We start from the raw sequence: 21872 nt of genomic DNA on the forward strand, positions 1-21872 counted from the left end.
GGGGCTCGTTGGTATTTTATTTATGTTTCATATTTGACTTCAACCCCGTTTACTCTAATTTCTATCGTTGATTATGATGATTGTTACGATGATTATCACTTATTTGCTCTGTAAGGAGAGACGTACTACATTACTAGTACGGTTGAGCTAGGTGAGGTTATTCCATCTATGTAGTAACATTTTTCTTCTTTTAACTAGGTCTGTTGCGTCCACGACAGTCACTGCTGCGAATGATAGAATTCTACTCCCTGTATGTCTTCAGCTAATCAATCAATCCATCTAGGTTTGGTAACGTCGGGGGAATGAAATTATGTATTCCTTTAGGATTATTCTTCCTCCATACATCCCTCCCATCCATATACACTTTTACAAGGACACCGCAGATCTCGCATCCCTCTGGCGGCAACATTTAGTTGAATTCTCCTTACATATAAGCACAGCACATTTCCAGACCTTCGTTTTGGTGGTGGTGGTGGAGGAGGAGGAGGAGACAGAAATCCTTGATCCACTGAACTGGATTTTCATCAAGGAGAGGATGAGAGAGAATGAAACGGGTAGAACCAGATATGACCCACAATTATCCGATAAATAGCAAAAAGAAAAAGAAAAAGAAAACGAAAAAGAAAAAGAAAAAAGAAGGAGAACTGCAAATAATGCAGTTACTAACTAATAGTAGTAATAAAAAATACAAAAAATTAGACCCCAGTCCCCGGCTCAGTACTAGGGCTATGAACAAGACCGGGCATTCTGACGACAATAGTTCGGGACAAACCTCAACGCAGCGCACTGAACCCATGATGGCATCGACGAGTGGGGCCGGTGGTCCGACGAGTTCCAGGGGGCCCATGGCGGAATGAAGAGAAGTAGAAAGAAAGAAAGAAAGGAGAGAGAGAGAGAAAAAACATATCGAGCTTGGCAGAGAGGAATTCAGGGGAGGGGGGGTTTCGGATATATGGATAGAAACCTGGTTTCACTTGATTATGTTTGGTTTTGTTGTTGGGCATTCCATGACATGGGGTGATATGGCATGCTTCAGCAAGAATCTGCAGTGATGGCTGAAATCTTCAGACAGATATCTGGAATTCGACATTGTTGGGGGAGCTGTTTGTAAATATGATAACTAACTAACTAGCAGTTGGTAACTAACAAGGTACTCCGAAGTTAACTACTAGTTAGTTAATTACGGATGGAAGGAGAACCGACACTCCACAGCAAGCAGCAGAAGAGAAGCAACAGCAACGAGAACAACAAGGGGCAAACTGGAGGAAAGGAAGATATTATCCCGATGCGCCAGCCAGCCAGCAGGATGTTGAGACTGGGCGTATCTATTGTTGGGATGGGTGGATATTTAACTAAATGCCATGTATGACGTGTGGTAGTTAACCCAAGCGACGAAAATAAAGGAGACTAAACAGAGAATAATTGAACATGTGTTAGAATTCATCAGGTATTCTTTACTAGTATTATATACGTCCCCCAGCTTACCCCGCATTCCGTGCCGCCTGTGGCTGCGGGCTGGTGTGCGAGGGAAAGTAGCCCGGATGTACTGCGGATGTACTGCGGATGTACTGCGGATGTACTGCAGAAGTGCAGATGTAGCCAGTCTATCTACGGACAGCTCATTACTGCTTTGGACAATGGCAAACAATATATTAACTTTGAACTAAGGAGGGCTCTGTTGAGGACCGGGTTGCTGACTGCTGCTGCTACTGGGTGCTGCTGCTACTAAATACTAAATACTACTCACCATGGATGATAGCATCTCTGTGTGTTTATAATACAGATTCACTCAACATGATCTGCCAGTATACAAGCATGGTACCTGATCGCTACCGGATCGCTACCGGGGCCGTGTCTCGGCGGTGGTAGATGATGTTAATCGATCGTAGCTGTTCCTGTTCCTATTCCTATTCCTCATCCTCTCTCCCTCTGACCTCCCCTCCCCTCACTCACCTCACCCACCTCACTCGATCTCTTCTGCTCTCTATATCCTGTTGTCACTGATGTGATACCACCCTCTCATCCTCCACTTCTCCTTCTCGTCCGCTTCCCGGTTGTGCTGGTGGCGTCGCCTGCCGGGAGGTTCGATCCCTCTCTCCTCTCTGCAACGAGGAGAACCTTCAAAGCTGTCGTGAGTTGCCTATCTGTCTATCCCCACAACCACCACACCAAGCTCTGCCTGTCCCGTCTGCTCGCTCCAGCTGTCTGTCGTGCTCTCGCCCCAGCGCTGCGTTCGTGTGGCGTGGGAACCAGCCCTTTCCATACCTGCTTTGCTATACCTACCCTGACTGTGGCGAGGCGTCGGGCCAACACGTCTCAACCAAACACAGTCAGTCCTACTTAACGCTGACTGTTGCTACTCCATAATGTGAAGACTAGATAAGGGATGCACCAGCGCTTGCGCTCTCTCCGCCTCCCTCTGTCTCTCTCTCTCTCCCTCTCTCTCTCTCCCTCTCTCTATATATATATATCTATACATAACGCTCTGCTTCGTTCTCTGCTTTTCTGCTTCTCCGCTTCTCCGCTTCTCCAACCTATCTATTCCCTACTCTGCGCCAACCATGGTCGATTCCTCTCCGAAGCCGGCTCATGATGCCTCCAAATCGCCAGTTGAATCCCCCTCCGAACAGTCTTCCCCCTTCTTCCATAACACATATATGCGTCCCGCGTTACCTTTCATCAATGGCGGTTTGTCCGGCATGACAGCAACAGCCGTCATCCAACCCATTGACATGGTCAAAGTACGCCTGCAACTCGCCGGTGAGGGTGCCCGGCAAGGACCCCGTCCGACTGCTCTAGGTATTGCAAAGCAGATCATAGCCTCAGGCAAATTCCTAGACCTGTACACCGGTCTGTCTGCCGGCTTGCTTCGGCAAGCCGTCTACACAACCGCCCGCTTGGGCTTCTTCGACACCTTCACAAACGCCTTGAAAGTCCGTGCTGATGCTACGGGAAAGAAGGTCACGTTTGCCGAACGCGCTGCAGCCGGGTTAGGAGCTGGCGGCCTTGCGGCCATGATCGGGAACCCAGCTGACCTAGCTCTGATCCGCATGCAGTCGGACGGTCTCAAACCCAAAGAGACCAGAGCAAATTACCGCTCCGTCATCGACGCTCTAGCCCGCATCTCCAAAGCGGAAGGCATCACTGCCCTCTGGGCCGGCGCCCTACCCACCGTCGTGCGCGCCATGGCCCTGAACTTTGGGCAATTGACTTTCTTTGCCGAGTCCAAGTCACAGCTGCAGGCCCACACTGACCTATCCGCCCAGAACCGAACGTTTGCTGCCTCCGCCATCGCGGGCTTCTTTGCTAGTTTCATGTCGCTCCCCTTCGATTTTATCAAGACGCGATTGCAGAAGCAGCAGAAGGACCCTAAGACGGGCCAGCTCCCCTACAAGGGTGTGCTCGATTGCGCGAAGAAGGTCGTTCGGGATGAGGGCTGGTTGAGGTTCTATCGCGGGTTTGGAACCTATTACGTTCGCATCGCGCCGCACGCGTGAGTTTTCCCCTTGTTTAAACTGAGGTATCAGAAAAAATCATTTTATTCAGCCGTCTGGTGCAACAATAGAGAAGCAGCGATTAAAAAAAATTCGAGAAAAAAGAAAAATGCCCCCCTGCCCCACTCCATGTTTAACCGTTGCCCTACCCTGCGGCCTTAACGCTAACAAAATTTCCCAGCATGGTGACACTTATCGTTCTCGATTACCTGAATGTTCTCACACAGTGAAAAGAACACACAATCGGAATCACAAGAGGGACAGAAAAAGAAGAGAACCAAAAAAAAAAAAAATAAATAAATAAATAAATAAATAAATAAATCAGATTCCTCTCGCCCGGTAGCTATAGTAATGATTACGCCGTCCCTTTCTATCCCTCCACCCCTTGTACCTATCCACTTCGGACCCGAGAAGGTAATAAAGAACGAAACGAAAATATGATCCCGAAAGAACCCGTGCTTCCGTCCGTCTAGCATTCGACGTCACAAACCAATTTTTTTTAAGCCTTGGGCCAGCGACCGGTCCCAGGCGTCCCGAGAAATTATCAATAAAATGAAAAAAAGGGAGAGGGGAACAGGAAATTTCAGCAAACTGAAACAAGAAGAAAGAGGCCAACCTGCGGACAGCTTAAGAGCATAAGCAAAAGGAAGCGCAAACGCTACATACCACACTTACATTATACATACATAACTACATGCCATGTCATGCCATGCAATGCCATGCCATGCGATTGATTGACCGAATAGACCATGCTTGCTTACCAATATATTCCCCCCTCCCCTCGGACTTGTTGGCCAAGTTAACCAGCTATTTCACAGCAATGTTACGACGTTGTGAAATATCATGCGATAGCTCCGCAAACCATGATGCGAGCTGCGGTGCGGGGGAGACACGACACGGGTGCGGGAAACCATTCTTACAGCATATCAGTATACCTTTACCACTTTTCTCCTATTGTCTTCTTTGCCTATGCCGTATGCCGCTTACTATTCCATGCCTAATGGCAAGGGCAAGGGCAAGCTTGTCCTGATTTTTTTTTCTCATTCCCCCGTTTCTTCTCCGTTCCTTGCCCGTTTATATTTTCTATACTATTTATTTATTTATTTGTTTATGTCTTTTCCTTCAATAGTTATCAAGAATTCGCAAATTCAAGGAAGCGCACAGAAGCAGGTGCGTTGAATTGTCGGCATCAGCGTCAGTGTTAAGAGTCAGCGGCAGCAGTCAGGTATGCAGATAGCACCAGTTTTCAACACGAAGTTAATCAAACGTATCTATATCTATATCTATCTATCTAGATATATATTATCAGATCCCTAAACCATAAATGCTGGGACAGGGGATGCCCTCGTGCATGAGCTTATTTATCGCCGTGGGAGTAATAAAAAGAAGTCAACCAGTCAGCGAGCCATCAAATCCATTTCTCTTCCGTGAGCACGAGCACTCCTTTTATCAAGTAAAAAGTGAAATAGCCTTTGTGCTCATGAGAGTATGGTGTGTCTGCAGTTGTGTAGTCTTCTGGGTGGCGGGGGCGGGGGGGACAATGTTACTTGTAGAAGAAGAACAAGAACCAAGGCAACGCAAGGGCAATTCCAATTACAATTGCAGAATGACGGAGACGACAAACCCTGGAGGTTGGTAACTCGGCGAGTTTGTGATGCTGCCTTTTGTGTATGTGTGTGTGTGTTTCTGCCAATGATCAAAATCTGAACGAGTGCTGGGTCAGTCTTATAACATGTCTGCCTGTCTGTCTGTCTGTCTGTATCTCCCAATGCTGAATAAATGTCATTGAGTGTCTCGGGCGGATGATGGAATGCAAGGAGGGCTGCAAATGGGCCTTTTTTTTTTTTTTTTTTTTTTTTTTTTTTTTTTTTTTTTTGCAACGCCATCGGGGGGCTTTCATGGCTGTGATCTCCTCAGTCGACATTGATATAGGGTTAACTACAGAACTAGGACGAACGGCAAAATAAATTCTTGCTCTGCATGAAATGTGAAATGCTCATCACCATGACCATGTTCCGTACCCGTTCTGAGTGGCTGGACATATCACTGTTAGACCCCATCCATCACGGAGTCTTCAAGAACGCCAGCGACAATGTTGGTTCCCCTAGGTGAACATTTGAACATGGGTAGGAAATTAGCTCCTATCATGTTCGATGAGATGGCCCTACAATGTCATCGAATATGACGATCAGCATTTGTCATGGTTAGCAATCACTTCCAACTTTTTTCTAACCACGCCACGTTCAACTAACTAAATACCAAAGTAGGACCCGGACAATTCTCACGAGTTCAGGCCTTTATTGTTAGATTATCGGGCCGAAACCTGCACCCGACCTGCTAAGTTGCTGGTGCCCCGGTCTCATCTCAGCCCGAGATATCGAAAATACCCTGCATAGAGTGTCATCGTTTCATCGTGTGTCCGTGGCCTTCCAATATTTGGTAGATCGATCTCCTGCGCTCTCATGGCGTTTTGCCCAAACGGTTACTGTGCACATTCTTATGGGGAGGATTGTGATGTTCCGCATCTTTCAAGCAACAGACGATGAAGATTTTAACTTGATCTGAAGCAACAAAAATATTCTGAATTCGTCATTCTCTCTACTCGAATGCCATCTCGAAATTCTCAATATGCTGATTTGGCGCCATGGGAAAAATCGAAAAGATAAACCAGTTCTCGGTAGCAGCTTTTGCCTCGCTGATCAGACTGACTATTGCCCTGGTGCTATATGCACTGTCCTGTACATGCTTCCATCTGAAATCTGCCCTGCGCAGATTCCTATTGGTTGATCAACAGCTCCCATCCCTGATAAATAGCGCCCAGCAAGGCAGTTCACGCCTCTCTTTGTGGATTTCTATTTCTCTCCTGAGAACAGTATTGATTGGCCGTGTCAAGAGGATATCTGCTGGCTAGTCGTGCTTGGTCACCAACGGCTGACCCCGGTATGAGATCCAGAGACCAGCCAGCTGGTGATTGCAGACTGCCTGCAAAGAGCTTTTATATTCCGCCATGCCTGCTCTGGATCTTGCTTTCTGCTGGTGTCTACCTACACTTGCCTTGCCTCATCTTGAGATTCGCTGGCAGTGCTTATTTATCGTTTTCTTTTTGTATAACCAGTGGGAGAACACCGCAAGCCCGAGATCAGGTTGGTTACTGTCTTGTCGCAACTGATGTTGCTTAGATTGGCAAGCTCTCGGATTGTTAAAGATCCGCTTATGGAACGCGTTCGAGATTTGGATGGGGAATTTGCTGCTGCTCTACCAGACCTGCAGAAATACACTTTGAAAACATGGCCTGCAGAAGATAGTATATACTTCACCTCTCCCCTTCTCTCCTCTCCTCTCCTCTCCTCTCCTCTTCTCTTCTCTTTCCTTTCCTTTCTTTTCTGTTTTCGCCCCCCTGATTGATTTGTGCTGCTAACTCGGCCTGCTTTCCTAGTAGTCACTTAACCAACACCCCCTCTTTTTCTCCCCCCCCCCCCCCCCCCGTTTGGGGGGAATACCAACGAAAGCTAGAGTTGCCTAATGGAAGTGTATAGTGGCCCGAACCCTGGGTTGGAGGCCACTGCGCCAAGGCAGAAATGGACAGAGAAGCCAGCATGAACCCGATCACCCGCCTCCCATCAGGTGCTCGTGCGGCAATCTCTGATCTTCTTGTCGTAGCACTTGAAAAAGGTCTCATTATTGGACATAGACAGGGAAATTCTGCCCTTTTTGATGGGGTATTTCGACCAGCAGATAGTCTCAAGATGCTGACAACAGCAATGTACTCAGAAGGGGTTGGATTCACCAGGCGATTTCCCATTCATGTAGTCGAACTGGAAAGTACAACTCAAGTTCCTTTCATGACAGTGTAACAATTATAGGCTGGGATTTGAGTCATGCCATGATGAAAACATCGTTGAGCTACTGGGCTCATTTGCTGGCGCGGGTGGTAAGAGCTAAAAGGATGGGGCATAGTTTGCGGACGGAACTTTCGGAGTTAACGTTCCAGGGACCAAAAGATGTTATTAGGAGAAAGGACTTTTCATCTGCTGTTGGATCGGTCTCTTCTTTCAGGAATTTAATGTAGTCTTCATCATACTCGGCAACAGTAAGGTAGACCTGATGACGATCTTGTGACAATAGTACAAAACTGGAACGCAAGTTAGTAATATCCTAGACTCTGTGGTGCTGATTACCTTACCGATTGATAGAGGGATCCGGGACTTCCTTTTGTGCAATCAAAGCTATCAGTTGGGTGGTCTCCTGCATTTTGATTGGAGCCTGGTACGGGACCCGGAGGTGGGGCTTCACCTCCACAATAGCCACAACGTCTCCAGTGCCATGCTTTCGAAGACACCCATCAGTCTGGGCCTCCAGACTTCCAGACCCAAAGGGATGTTTTATCATCCACCGCTTCATGGACCACTCCGCGGTCACTTCTTCGCAGCCAAGGCCAAGAGCATTGAGAAGCAGGATGAGGAATGTATTGACAATAGATTTATCCTCAGTGCGGGTATATGAAATGTTCGCAGCTGTCATTGAAATAGCTGAATGGTCACTAATGAATGATGCGGTGTTGCTGAGGTCGCTGTTATCCACAGACACTGGGGAGCAATCGCTGTCTGGACATGATCTCCCAGAAGTCTGGGTGGGTGATGTTGGCTCGACTAGCAGCTCGTACGCAGGGAGAAGGAAAATCTTGCTCCATGGGGTCTCCATCTGAGGAGCTATATGACTCGGTGAGCGAAGGTCCCCGGGGGACTAGTGATTCAAGTTGAAAGTTAGGTTGTCTCATAACCTGCTTGCCCGCAGCGGCCGCGTCGAGAGCCGCGGTCCGACTTCGGGTTCGGATTGGAGTTACAATGACCTTTTCAGCAGCATCCTCCCTGTCCGTGTTGGTAATTTGTTGCTGGATATGCCTGACGAGAGTAAAAGCGCCAAGATCAGGAAGCTTACCGAGCGGTCTCCCCCTATTAGAGAAAGCGTCAATGTCAGCAAGATACTCCTTGTAAGGACTACTCCGCTTCAGACGTGCTTTCGCTTCCTTGGCATCTTTTTGGCTGAGACCCAGGTCTTCCAATGAAACCTCTTCGGGACGATAATCGTTCCAATATGATCTAAAGGTCAAATAAACGTTTGGATCCATTTTCGATGCGGAGGGAAGCTTCGTGGAATTGGCAGGGAGAGCGCAGGGATGGACTCCGTCGACACCAGCAGCTTTGGCCGCTTCGAGCCACTCAATTTCATCTGTTGGGAGTATGAAATTCAAAGGAGTGCAGGGAATTAGTTGGATAAATGAAAGCACACAACACGGGTATGTGACACAAGTTTGTGAGAAGAATGCCCAGTGTGCGGTTTGGCGGGCTGTAGTGAATGGGATATAGAACACAGGGAATAAGACTCTTGATGGTGATTGAAGGACTGAAAAAAGAGATACAACGAAGACTCCTGCGGGAGCTATATATGCTGTTTCTCGACGTTCGTACGGGAAGATATCAGAGATAAGGAAATCCTGACTATAAACCACATCGCAGGGAAGGTGTGAATCAATTGGGTGTTATCTTGCGGCAAATGCACCCCCCCTTAGCGTTTACTGCGCAGATAATGAAACATAGAGTTGGGATGATAGGTTCAGGTTGTTATATCAAAGGGAAATGCGCCATGCCTAGGGTTTAGGCGTTCGCCGCCAGTGTACGGTTGTTTCCGGTACATCGCTGCTGCAGAGGAACCGAGTCGGCCATAGGCCTAGACAATCAAAAAGTTCCAAAGGATGCGCATTCGCTTGCTAAGAGATAAGATTCACTAGACAAATTTGGAACACCAACAAGAACCCCTTGACAAAAAGAAGCTTGGAATGGGGCTCAATCGACAGCAGGCGATACGCGGAGCAAGCGGCCTTGCTTTGCTCCCGGAGAGTGCCAGTGGTTTCATCCATGGGTATTGGCAGTTGAAACATCAATTGGGTACTAGAGCATGTCCATCCTAGCCTCAAAGGAATGTCAATGGACGTCCGGAGTGAGTCACCCAGAAGTGCGCAGGCTGGTTGTTGATAGTTCTCGCGATAACAAGAAGTTCATTATCATCAAGGCAACCAATTGGGCAGCACTTTGGAACCGGAAAAATAAAAATGCGGCCCACCTCGGCCTGAAAAAGCAACATTTCGGATTCCGATCTCTCCATGCCCACGGCGCAAGAAACCCCCCTGTTGGCGAAGATGGGACCGCCATTGCATGGCGACCCATCTAAACAGAGAGCCAAAATCAAGAGGCAGTGGTATCGCCGGCCCGAAAAGCCTAGTGTCACTACTAGATGAAAATCCCAGACCGTCCTCTACTGGACTGCGCTGAGCAGTAGCGCTTGGGAATCTGCCTGCTCAACTCCTTCTCTGCTGGCGTTGACGATTCGCCATATCCTGAGCTTGAGATGCGATACTTTTACGCCAATTCTTCCCGAAAACCTTCCTATTAATCCCTGTTGTCCATCATTTTGGACCGGTTAAGGAGCTTCACCTCATAAATCTCTCTGGCCTCTGACTCTCGGTGTGTTGACCCCATAAAAAATGATGAAGAGATGGCGACTTACTATGATGGGTGGGATTTGGCTGCCCTCATAACAAGTCATTCGAATAAACTGCACTTCGGGGGTTACCACTCACCATGGAAACACACAGAGTAAGAAACCTTCTTCCTCTCTGATTTTACTCCCTACACCATAATCTCCGGCCTGCTAGTTCTGGCGTGCCACGCCGTCGGGGTGTGATATATTGCGAACGTGTCGGCGAGCAACAGTTTCTTGTTCGCAGGGTGTTGGACATGTTCTCAAAGCGGAATCCACATCAGATCCTTCTCATGGTATCGTCCCATCCGGTAGTAGAGGGTGACTCCCTTCTTCGATCCGAACTTCTTGCGATGACCAGTTACATGAAATGGAAGACGCGGGTGATGGAGCGTGAGCAGTCTCTCGTGTGTCCGGTGAGTACTCGCATCATTCTGAAGGAAGGCAATGTCGGTCCACGCCGGAAATCGGAGCTATTAATTAAATAGCTGATGGTTTATCCACATGCTAACATTTTCATTCTAGGTTATGGTGATCTCAATTATGACACTATTCAAGGTTCGCATTCTCCAAGGTCCATGTGAGCAAGGTGTTTGATTTTGCTGTGGATGACCATGGGCCTGTGATGAATACTATTATTGGCTATCTCAGATCAATACCACATGGAGATACGGCTCTTAGCACGCAGTTTCCTATTTTGCGACACAATGTTCATGTTAGCGATGATAATAATGAGAAGGATGAAGACGAGGCTAAGAAAGGAAGCGGATAGGGCAAAGGAGAATGAAATGGCTGAGACCAGAGCTCCTGAGCCTTGATTTGTAGGCGGGTTTCACGATTAATGATCGCTCACTTAGACTTCCTATTATATACTAGACCACGTCCATATTGCCATTTTCGCGTGATGAATTCGCGTAGAGAGTTAGATTCCTTTCTTAACGGAATCCTTCCTTTCTATCAATTCTTCTGTTTCTGTACCCTTGTTACCCCTTCGCTTTGGGAACTTGTTTATTTTTATTTCTTTAAAAGGAAGATCCCTTTGTTTTCTTTTGTTGTTTTGTTTTTTGTTTACTCTTAGAAGAATAGAATGAAGGAATAAAAATAACATAACTAATCCTTCAATTCTTGTTCCTAATCCTTGAGCTAAGCACAAGAGCTCTGCCGTGCTTGTTTCTCCTCCTTCCAAGGTTTCCATGACGCAGGCTTGGAACCCTATTCTTCGTATCAAGAGACATCTCATCCTTCATTGCGCCAATCCCAATCCCCCCGTTTCAACAACGCGGCGTGGAGAGAGTCCCGGAATGCATCCCCCAACCTGTTCGCCAGCACCACGGTAGCACGGTTCCCAACCCCGGATTTAGTAGCTCCATTGCTATCTTAATGAATTCAACACGCCTTTTCAACACACTAGGAAGACCCTCAACGCGTCTTTTACCCTTTACCAGTAAGTCCATGCTTGCTGGTGCTTATCATATTGGCCAAAAGCCGATCCACTCATCGCTTCGTGGTTTTTGCCACGATACTGATGATGTTGAGGAGGAGTTTTCTCTCCTCAATGAAGAGCAACTGAAGCAAGTTTATGGTGGTGTGTATCCAACTGATTTTCCACGAGAAGCTATTCGCTTGAAAACTACATTGCAGCAGCATTCGCTTTTGCAGGCAAAATTCAGCCGTGCAGAGTATGTCTTTCAGAAACCTTGTCTCTCGCTATGCTGGCCCTCATACTAACATTTATCCGTATTAGATCAGATAGAGGCGAAATTAAGCGCCTTCGTTTCCACAGAGGATTGTCGGCTACATCTATCCTCCACCGAATAACTCCTGTTCATGATCGCCTGGTTGAAGGAACAAGAAATGTCTTCTACGATCACTTTTACGCCAAAAACCTAGTTAATCGTTTCATCATGTACACAAATTCAACATTCTATATCGGTGCTGATACCCCCAATACCATCCGTCTCGTTCCTGATCTTGCGATCTGCTCTGCCTCGCAACATCCGTTCCTTGTCCTTGAGGTTGGTTTGAGTGAAAAGTACGATGATATGCTCGAAACGGCCAAGACAGTACTCTCAAAATCGCCCACGACAAAGTTATGTATCATAATAAAGGTCTTCGAAAAGCCTCTGTTTCGACCACCAGTCAAACTCGGAGATTTCCTCTGCAAACCACGTTCTGACATTCCCATCCCATCGCCACTGTCAATGAATGACTGCCATGCATGTGAGAGTGAACCAGAGGGTCCCATTATGGTCAATGGCTTGAGATGGGTTGGCAAATTATCTGCCTTCTGGGAAATTTGGGGTAGAGATATCTCAGGCAACCCCGCCGTCATCGGAGAGAGACTGGTAGGTTAACCACTGTCGAAACATGAAACTCAATACTCTATTTAGGTGTATCTAATCCGCAGTTATTGCAACTTCAGTGGTTCTATGGTCCGAATGCCCAGTCTCAAACCATTAAAGTCGACCTAACAGGACTCGAAGGAAACTCCACGGAAATTGCTATTAAAAGCTCTGTTTTGGCCCAGGCGATACACAGCTCACGCGCCCACCTGGCGGCCAATCGTTGTTATGAATTTCTCACAAATTGGTCTGCAAAAAGACAAAAAACTTAGCATTCATTCATGACTTGTGTGTTACATTTTCTTTTTTTACTGTCCCAGCTGTCTTGTATGATAAATGAGGGATGTGTTCAGCTTTACTGTGTATAGTTATACCCACATTGTATTATTAAAAAGTTTATTGCTCCTCAACCCATGCACCGGTGTTTGAAGCACCGCAGTGATTAATGGAGCAACGGAAGTTTAATCAAAGACTATGATATAGCAATCTTATAGAGATCTTACCCGCAGATAGGCGTGTAGCCATAGATCTCTATACTAGAGATTGCCCACGTGTATAGGGTGTTTTATGGGCTTATGCCTAAAGGACGGTTACCTGTGGATACTATATAGAAGGCGATCATTGGACTTGGAGGATCCAGCCAAATTAAATCGAGGGCAGTGAAGGTCTCTCCATCACCCCCCGGAGCTCGGGAGGACAGGTTGTAATGAGCGAACTGCGATTGCAGCAAGGGGGTCGAAAACTTGAAACAGTTCGGCTGATAATATGTACTCACTGACTCTTCCTGTATGTTTTTAATACTTAGGACAGGTTTACCCAATCCCGACCCCCCATGGCTAACACCGAGACTCCCTCTAATAGCTAGGTCCACGCAGCTTTGTTTGAGGCTCAAGCAACGCGAAAATATTACCGTTCGATCCAAGAGGTACATGCGTCCCACGCCGTTTTATTCTGCCTATCGGAAGCACTCTAAGACACTTGCATGGAGGTCTCTCTCAGAGAGGCCTTACTGCGTATCATGATAAAAGCGTGTTTGGAGAATTTGTCACAGAAATTCCTCCTTTAATTGACAGATGAAGCTCTAGCCCGCCCTAGATTATGGGTTGGGTGAGTTCACCTTTCCTTGGAGAGACCCTTTACATCGTTTAAATCCCTGGCCCCTGTACAGCCCATCGTTTTTCTAAACAAGCATGCGCTATGGGCCTGATAATTTGGGTTTTTAATCTTGGGGCCCCTCTGCGGTACTTGCCGCCCTTCGAGGCGTAGCGCCCACTGCCTTGACTGGCTGGCATGGCTGAATACTGTTTTGTCGCGTGTGAGGCGCGCGTGGTGGAGTGCGAAAGCGAGATGAAGAATTTGGCTGTGGTGTTGCTGAGTGCTGGGGACGTAGAGGTTGGGGGGAGGTGGGGGGGGAGGCCATGATGAGGATCAGAAGAAAACAAACACTAAAGGTTGGAGCTAAAAAGGTCGGGTTAAAAGCCTAGTCCATGACAACAAACGTTTGGGAGCTTTATAAAAGCCAATTGGGAGGTAGCAGTTTAACAAGCTAATAAAAATACTTTGAAAATGTCGAGAGTGTAGAAAATGAAGGAGTTTATTCACGTATAAGGGTATGAGATGTTCGAAGTCGGATAGCAGAGAGATCAGGGAGTTCATGAAGTAAAGATATGAGATTGAGATAGATGGGTGGCTTGCACTGCTCCTCCCATTACTTAGAGTAATGGACCAATTAATCAAGCAAGATCCACCATCTGTGTATCCGGCACTACGCTGAGCTCTCTCGATCCCTCCCGCTGCGTCCCTTGTTCCCTCTCAGCCTTCACCTCCGCTCTCCCCTTGGCCTTGCCTTTCCCCATCCTCCCCACGCTGCCCAGAGCAATCCCCACCCCATCATCATCGCCATAAACATCCTCCTCCTCCCTATCCTCACCGCCTTCCTCCTCTTCCTCCATACGCCTCCTCTCCTCCGCTCTTCTCAGTCTTCTCACAGCAACAACATCCACTTCAAGATCATGCATTGAAATCGGCACTGAGCAAATAGGGCAGTCCACGCATCCAACACGCTTGCCAGCCGGACCAGCACCATTAGTACCATTAGCAGGAATAACGATACGTTTCTTACTACGCTCAATCATCGCGACGATCGCTCGCCGCTCAAAGCTATGAGGGCATTTCTTGCTTTTAACAGGCTCTGTGAAGGGGAGGAGGGTTATTGGACAGCAGAGAGAGGCTCGTTCGCTATGGATAGCTAGGTCGTCGGAGTCGTCTACTGTTGATCCTGCGTTTCCGCCATTCGTACTGCCGGTAGCATTGGTGGTCGTAACTTCGCTAAGGGAAGCCGTGGTAGGCTGCTCAACGTCTGCGAACCAAGTGGACGGGTGCGGCAGAGGCGGGATCTCATCGCCAGGATACTTTGATTCGTGCACTATGCGGTAAAATCCAATGTATTTGTCATTGGTTGTGTAGCTAGTCGATTGGTGTTAGTATCATATATAGAAACGCACACGTGTTTGTATATAGGGCAAACAGCAGCGGAATACATACCGATCCGTCAACGACGTCCCTTTCCATTGAGCCTTCTTCTCCTTCAGTTCCTTCCGTAGCACTTTGCACGTTCCACCATTTCGTATGTAGAGAGGCTCCTCAACAGCTAGCTTCTCTTCACCTTCACTTTCACCCTCATCTTCATCATCCTCATTCTCTTCCCCTGGCCTCCTTCTCATCTTCCTCCGCTTCGCGTGCGGCGCAGCAGGTACCACCATAGCCGCATCCCGGTGGACCTGAATCAACCCATCCGTCAACGAAACGGTTCGGACCTCCGCATCGATAATTTTGCGCATCCTCTCCTCCAACTGGTCCGTCACCGTCTTCACGCGCTTCTCCAAATCAACAAGCTTATTACTGGCCTCGTCACCCTCCCCATCACCCCGCTCTGCTACCTCCTCATTCTCCACATCTGCAGCTTTCCTCTTCATCCCCGCCCTCTTCGCCTGCCGTGCCTTCGCATCTACGAGCCGATCATTGATCATCCCCGCACACTCCGTCAGCGCCTGCGCGGCAGAAGTGAGTCGCGACTGCAATGCCGCCAGGCGTGGAAAGCGTGGCAGCTGGCTGAGTTTATATAGCGCGCTGGCATTGAAGGGTGCGACTTGGGGCTGGTAAGGGGGTGGCTGGAGAAGGGTGCCGCGGGTGGATTGGTCCTGTCTCCGACTGCTTCCTCCATGGGCATCAGAGAGGCGGGCTGATCTGCTGCTTCGAGGTTGCTGGTTGGGAGTATTTCGTGAGGGAAGCGCAGCTCTAGAACGAGGTGTGTAATTGGCGGACATGGTCTCGGCTCCTTGTGGGCTAATGGAGATGCTTGTTGTTGAGAAGAAGGCCTGCGAGTTCAGACTGGTTCGGCAAACAGATGGGAAGACGTGACGCGATCGCGCTAAACTCCTGAAAAAAATGGCTTTGTCTGTGATTCACGTGATCAGTACCACCTCTCACACTCAATGTCGACAAATACGGATTCAAATAGGCTTGTAGGCAGGAGGAGTAACTTGTGAGGAAGGGCATAGGATTGTGTTTACTCGTGTTCTACCATTTGACAATGTCTTTCTATTCGCCTTCCCATTGTTCCAACATCGCCGATTTCCTCAAAAGCGTTTTTAACAACAATTAGCAATGAATTTAATACATATGATGTATGTAGAGGATGGATAGATACTAGTAAAGTGATTTTACACTGAATGAATGTATCATACACTGTATCATGTCTAGTCCACGGATGTGAGCATCTAGATTGTGTATAGACACGAAGGAAACACGACCAATCCACTGGAAACCTACCGACTACGCCTGCGTGCATGTTTCAAGTATGTGTAACTTTTAGTTATATGATGTTAGTGTATAGGGGGAAGCATTAAATGTAAGACCCCAAATGTCTGTAAATGAAAATGAATGAAACCTATCCGATGGGAAAAGATGCATGACATGGACGCGAATCACTTGAATAAGAAGGCAATGGCATAATTGGCATCATCAAACTTTGTAGAAGCAAAAAGCATGGTAAAAGCCTAAGGAAATGTATGTTAGTTGACTACCCCTTAATCTGCCCGGAATAGTTGAAACGAGTAATGAGAGCATACTAGCAGCTTCCAGTTCCTCATCTTTCACAAGCATAGGCCCACCCCCTCGCGCCCGCACGCCCATACGCTCACTAAGCGGTCCCAGGATAGGATCGTCCTTCTCCTCTTTCCATATATCCAAGAAAGGCTTGCGGTATTGGAGCTCCAGATTGTAATCCTGCGTCAAACTGAAGAAACAAATAGAACGGGTCAGCACCAGGCGGATATAAAATTAAAACGCATATATGTGGCATGTTACTCACGCTCGAAAAGCTTCCCACGGTACCACATATTCTGGGATCTCTTCAACGGCCTCTTCCATGAAATAGCTATATTTCCAGCCAAACGCAGGCCGGAAAATGCCATCCACGGGTGTCTCTCCGGGAAACCGGACACGATAGATACTATTCCCCCATTCGGGCACCATCATTGGCGATTCTTCTACCTCGCCATCTTCACGTTCGCCAGCATCACCAAGTTTCGCAGCTGCAACAGCAGCTTCCTGCTGTTTTTTCTTCTCATGGAATTCTACAACTTTAGCGCTGAGCACGTCTGAATTGGGTCCCACGCCAATGAACCGGCCGCCCTTCTTCAACAAACCTGCGACATTGTGCAGCATCTGCCGGGCCTTTTCTTCGCTCTCAAAGGCATAGTGCATGCTAAACATGGAAACGACAATGTCAAAGCCACCGCCGCCCCAGCGAGCCGCCATCATCGACCCACCAGGACCAACACTTCCATCAATACCAACCTGTTGCACAATCGGGATATCACCAACCCATTCACCGAAACAGTCCTTGGGATAAAATTCCGCATGGAAAAGCTGATGGCCTCGACGACTCATCCTGTCTTTCCCCCTTTTCATAGTAATGTATCTCTCGCGAGCCTGTTCGATAGATATTTCCGCAGGATCCAATCCCACATAAAGATCTACTGGCTGTGGTGCTTGCTGCCACTTGCCTAAATCCCCACCCTTTCCACATCCCATGTCGAGGACGAGCAGTTTCCTCTCTTCCGTAGGCTCCGCGCCAACCCAATTCCTCCCATTCGCTCGAGCCAAGAATTCCTCATCGGGAGAGAACTTCTGGATGACAGTGCTTTTAATCCAATTGTTAAAACTGCGCAAGCCCTTTATCCGGCTATCCGTCTTCCGCCATTCCCTGCCTCTTTCTGGAACCGCGTTATAATGTTGACGCACGACGTCATGGACCCCGCGCTCCCGTAATGCGACCTTGGCTTCCTCTTCCCTCTGCCGTTCCCGTTCCTCTTGTCTGCGTTTCAACGCTTCGAGATTTGCAGAACTGATCCGAGCAGCTCCGCCTGGTCTCTTTCTTTGTCTTGGAGCGGAAGCATCAGGAGATTCCGAACGACGGATTGGAGAAGGTGACCGTTCCCGACGCGTTTGGATGCCTTTATGTCTGAGATCGGGAGATCGGGACCGACGGGTTGGGGTGGGAGAACGATCTCGAAGGGAGTAAGCAGACGGCGGAGCTTTAGCCCTTTTTTTATGCTTCAGTGAGCTTTCTTCCTGTCGTTTGCGCTTAGACACCGGTCGTTGTTCGGGAGCAGGTTCTGTTTTCTCTGGTGAGGGTTGGTTTTCGGGGAATTTTCTCTTTTTTTCATTGTTATCAGCTTTGTTTTTTCTTCTGTTATCGTATGCTTCGGTGTGTCCATCGTGAGTCGGATTGGGGCTCCGAGAAGGAGATCCGCCATTGCGCGGTAATTCATCTATATTAATGGTAGTGAGTATTAGAAGATGTTCCTATATTATCGCTAAATATCATAAGAGGGCCTTGAGAGATAATCACCGTGCGCTGTATCGGACGAAGCCCCCATTTGAACAGTAAAAGCAACGGAAGGGTTTAGTTTGTTGTTATGGATGGATTGAACCGAAAGAGAGGCCTTCGGGGCAGGTTCAGTGCTTTTGTTATTGTTGTGAGGTGAAGAGAAGTTTCTTTCAGGTTTTGAGCCTCTGCCGCCACTATCGATAGTTTCCTGCAGCGCGGAGTGGATGGGCGGAGTGCCCTGCAGAACCAACCCGCCAACGCGTCCAGATCAGTCCCACCTGGCGCTTTAAAGCTAAGAAGAATGGAGGAAAACCAAGCGGACCGAAACATGGGTTAAATTAAACCCCCTGGGGCGACGAAGCATTAAAACCCCGAAAATAAGCAAGGGCATACCTTTGATGACTCGGCTTCATTATTATGAACAGCAGTAGATCCTTGATAATGCAAAGCTCCATCGTTTGTCTCTTCCTCTTGGGCTAGCTCATGAGCGTTGATGTGCTTCGCCGCATTGGCTATCTGGGGGCTATCATCAGAGACGGTATACATATCTCGGGCAGGATCATACATGGTAATGGACGCACGCCTTCTGTCAACAGGTATGCGCGCACCCATGTCTGTATCTCTGCAGTGTTTGTCTGATTGCATAATGGTAGCTGGGGGATGAAGTGATTCCGCACATCAACGAGTCCCACATGCAATGGATGGATAGACAAGGTACGGAGTAGTCACGTGAAATTTAAAAATGCCCAAGTTAATTAGAGTTTTACGCCTTTTTAAATGCACTCTAGTTCATACTTAATGCGCCTATCAAACCTTATGTCTATGGAAGCATTGTGTAGTGCGTGTGCACGGCGTGTAGACTCAAATAATACTATATTGAGGATAAACACGATGGGTATAACATAATATACATTGCAAGATAGAAGCTAAAAAGGCGCCAAAGATTAAATCATGTCATATATAACAAGCGATATAAATTCTCAACGTCCCCCAGCAACATATCCCGTCTTTTTCGGGCTCTTCGCTTGCAGAGACTGCCTTACTCTCCGCAGTTTAATCCACCACTCTCTATCCCGCAGTTTTCGCTTTTCGTCGTCATCGAGCTTGTCTTCTGCTGGATTTGCCAACGATTCCTGATTTGATGCCTCAGCTGCCTCAGCTGGCGTCGAGGGTATATCACCTCTCGTCCGCCGACGATGGACAGTCTTAATTGCCTGGGCCAAAATTTCCCAGCCGCTCTGCCGTTTCCCGTCAAAGCCATGTAAGACAGGTTTCCGGCCTCCACTCTGTGTTTCCGGGTTGACCCACGGGCAGTAATCCAAATGCTCGCCAACAACATCAAGTTTTGCATACACCGATATACTCCCGTCTTCCTTAGGTTTATACATCCATAAGCCCAGCCGACGGAAGCAGGCTCCGCATGTTGCTAATCCAGCCCCAATATCAGGGGTGGCATCCCAGCCAAAAGTTGCAAGTGCAAATGCCGATTTATTAACTTTTCCATCTCCATTCTGACAGGATATATTGGTTCGACTAGAGTCGTGATCGATAGGTTGTTCGGGAAGTTTGTCAGTGGGCTGTCCGGTCACACACTCTAGTGTATCACTCAAAAATGTCGGAGGTAATATCCTGAGTGTTTCGTCCAAATCTAATTCAGATGGCAGTTGGATGTTATCGATTGGAGGTAGTTTAGACTCAAGACTGGCAAGATTCAAATAGCGCGTATGTAAGCTATTTACTGCTGTTTCCGGATTTGTGAGTGGCAACCGCTGTATGGTATCTGAATTTAGATATTAGCAAATCCTGATTCAATTTCCTCTTCCAGAGCGCGAGTTAGAATTACCATCACAACCGCTTTTCCGCCACGGGCATCGTTCAGCATGCCCATCTGATATTAGTTTAGAATATTCCTCCACCAATCTAGCCTCTGCTTACTAGTCAGAACAAAAACCAAGAAAGAAAAAAAAACAATCAAAAGATCCCAGTGTATCAGGTAGTAAACATACCGACTTCCCTACGCTCTATTATTTTGTCCGCCTCATCCTCGCCCACGTCGTCCACATCTTCTGGAAGCTTCACAACCACAGCACAACCACAGCCACCCACACATTCCACTCGCATAACATCCACGCACGACCAACCCCGTTTCGCCCATTGAACTTCATTTATAGAAGCTGGTTTTGGGGACCATCGATCCACCCTGCGGAACGTTTCCAACCGCTCGAGAAACCGCTCGCGGTCCCAGGGAACGAAATTGGGGCGAGGTTGCGACGATGGCTGCTGAGACGAGTCAAGAGATGTATTGGACACAGATTTCCTCGCGACCATACCGTCGGGATTAGTTACTGAGCCCGAGGACGCTACCCGTACCCTTTTGATAGTCGGACACAGCGTTGGGGTGTTTGAGTCTGTTTGGGTAGCATGAGGTGTAGTTGTCGAAGAGCTTGCATTGGAAGATCTCTGTAAATTGGCACCTGATAGCGAATCGAGGACCCTGTGGAACTTCCGTTTCTTCGTAGCCAGCGCGTAAGACATGCTGCTAATTAATTTGGCAGTTGTACAGCTTCCCGGGGGGTTCATGCTGAGAGCGGGATGTTTCCTGGGATGCCGATTTTGCGTCATGTGACTTCATTGTTTATTTATTCACCGTAAAAACACGCGAAGTCAAGGAGCATATAGTCTCAACAGATTCTCAACCCAAGCGAGATGAGATATGATAAATAGCCGAATCCTGCTGGTACTCCGCTCACTCCATGGCTGTTTGATTACTGGACTTTTGAAAATAACCTGTCATTATATGTTCCCATGATCTGGCGTGCGTTGGTTAAATTCAGGCTTTTAATAACCTGCGATTTGGCTTCCGCGAACATAAGGTCCTGGTACGCATATTGTCACTGGAACTCCATTCCCTTACGGCGCCCTTAGCATCACTCTGGGGGAAAAGTGCCTCTCAACAGCAATAGACTTGCATTGGCCTTGCATAAAGAGACTACAACATTTTCACTGTTCTTAGGCATGAGGCATGTTATGCATGTGTACATTTTCAACTCGCATTGCCCATGATTGTTTGTATCATGGCATACATTCTGGGAGATCCTTGCGTTCATTGCATTGTTTTTGAATCAATCTCATTCAGCATGCGCACATCACTTTGAGGGTGAACCCACTCTTACATGAAGTAATTGACATCTTCATGATTTTATTCATATCAAACACAAAGTGAGCTGGGTGATGATGCCTAGTATATATATAGGGTGGTGCTGTTGTTTTTGAAACCTTCACTCCATTTATCGCAAACTTCTACAATACCTGCTTCTGAGCAAATATTGAAGTACCCTCCCCTACTCTTGACAGCCAGCCCGTTTTAGCAAAAAGCCTCTACATTCAAACAATGAAGGCAAGGGAGTATAGTTCTCCTCATTGAACCCCCCCATTGCACCTCACTCTCAAAAAGATATCAGGCCACTTTCCCTGATTCAGAGAAGCCATCTAACAAAGCTAGTAAACACACGGGGCATTTCCTCTCCCATTCCGCCTTGACTGTGTCTCACATATCTGCGCGAAGATAATGGATGGGCAAATAATTGGAGACAGCGCAGTCGT

The 21872-nt window shown here is 47.7% G+C and overlaps 7 protein-coding genes across 7 annotated transcripts; 3 read left to right on the plus strand and 4 right to left on the minus strand.

Annotated features, from left to right (window-relative positions):
- Positions 1-2561: 2561 nt before the first annotated feature.
- HCAG_05684 (conserved hypothetical protein) lies at positions 2562-3724 on the plus strand (the record flags this gene model as incomplete). Its single annotated transcript, XM_001538029.1, has 2 exons — positions 2562-3493; positions 3676-3724. The coding sequence occupies 2 exons, from the start codon at positions 2562-2564 to the stop codon at positions 3722-3724; spliced, it is 981 nt and encodes a 326-aa protein (XP_001538079.1).
- Positions 3725-7406: 3682 nt separating this feature from the next.
- On the minus strand, positions 7407-9217 carry HCAG_05685 (predicted protein; the record flags this gene model as incomplete). Its single annotated transcript, XM_001538030.1, has 5 exons — positions 7407-7626; positions 7678-8237; positions 8275-8446; positions 8480-8723; positions 9172-9217. The coding sequence occupies 5 exons, from the start codon at positions 9215-9217 to the stop codon at positions 7407-7409; spliced, it is 1242 nt and encodes a 413-aa protein (XP_001538080.1).
- An 829-nt stretch (positions 9218-10046) lies between these two features.
- On the plus strand, positions 10047-10936 carry HCAG_05686 (predicted protein; the record flags this gene model as incomplete). Its single annotated transcript, XM_001538031.1, has 4 exons — positions 10047-10147; positions 10207-10447; positions 10557-10611; positions 10908-10936. The coding sequence occupies 4 exons, from the start codon at positions 10047-10049 to the stop codon at positions 10934-10936; spliced, it is 426 nt and encodes a 141-aa protein (XP_001538081.1).
- A 547-nt stretch (positions 10937-11483) lies between these two features.
- On the plus strand, positions 11484-12645 carry HCAG_05687 (predicted protein; the record flags this gene model as incomplete). Its single annotated transcript, XM_001538032.1, has 3 exons — positions 11484-11710; positions 11776-12376; positions 12439-12645. The coding sequence occupies 3 exons, from the start codon at positions 11484-11486 to the stop codon at positions 12643-12645; spliced, it is 1035 nt and encodes a 344-aa protein (XP_001538082.1).
- A 1461-nt stretch (positions 12646-14106) lies between these two features.
- Positions 14107-15699, minus strand: HCAG_05688 (predicted protein; the record flags this gene model as incomplete). The annotated part of the gene is made up of 2 exons (XM_001538033.1): positions 14107-14839; positions 14918-15699. The coding sequence occupies 2 exons, from the start codon at positions 15697-15699 to the stop codon at positions 14107-14109; spliced, it is 1515 nt and encodes a 504-aa protein (XP_001538083.1).
- A 697-nt stretch (positions 15700-16396) lies between these two features.
- HCAG_05689 (conserved hypothetical protein) lies at positions 16397-18881 on the minus strand (the record flags this gene model as incomplete). The annotated part of the gene is made up of 5 exons (XM_001538034.1): positions 16397-16431; positions 16504-16670; positions 16746-18210; positions 18291-18507; positions 18663-18881. The coding sequence occupies 5 exons, from the start codon at positions 18879-18881 to the stop codon at positions 16397-16399; spliced, it is 2103 nt and encodes a 700-aa protein (XP_001538084.1).
- A 368-nt stretch (positions 18882-19249) lies between these two features.
- HCAG_05690 (predicted protein) lies at positions 19250-20849 on the minus strand (the record flags this gene model as incomplete). Its single annotated transcript, XM_001538035.1, has 2 exons — positions 19250-20049; positions 20276-20849. 2 exons carry the CDS (start codon positions 20847-20849, stop codon positions 19250-19252), a joined length of 1374 nt encoding a protein of 457 aa, XP_001538085.1.
- Between the last annotated feature and the right edge of the window lie 1023 nt (positions 20850-21872).

The sequence above is a fragment of the Histoplasma capsulatum genome, genomic scaffold, assembly GCF_000149585.1.
Source record: "Histoplasma capsulatum NAm1 scaffold_7 genomic scaffold, whole genome shotgun sequence".
Classification (NCBI taxonomy): domain Eukaryota; kingdom Fungi; phylum Ascomycota; class Eurotiomycetes; order Onygenales; family Ajellomycetaceae; genus Histoplasma; species Histoplasma mississippiense.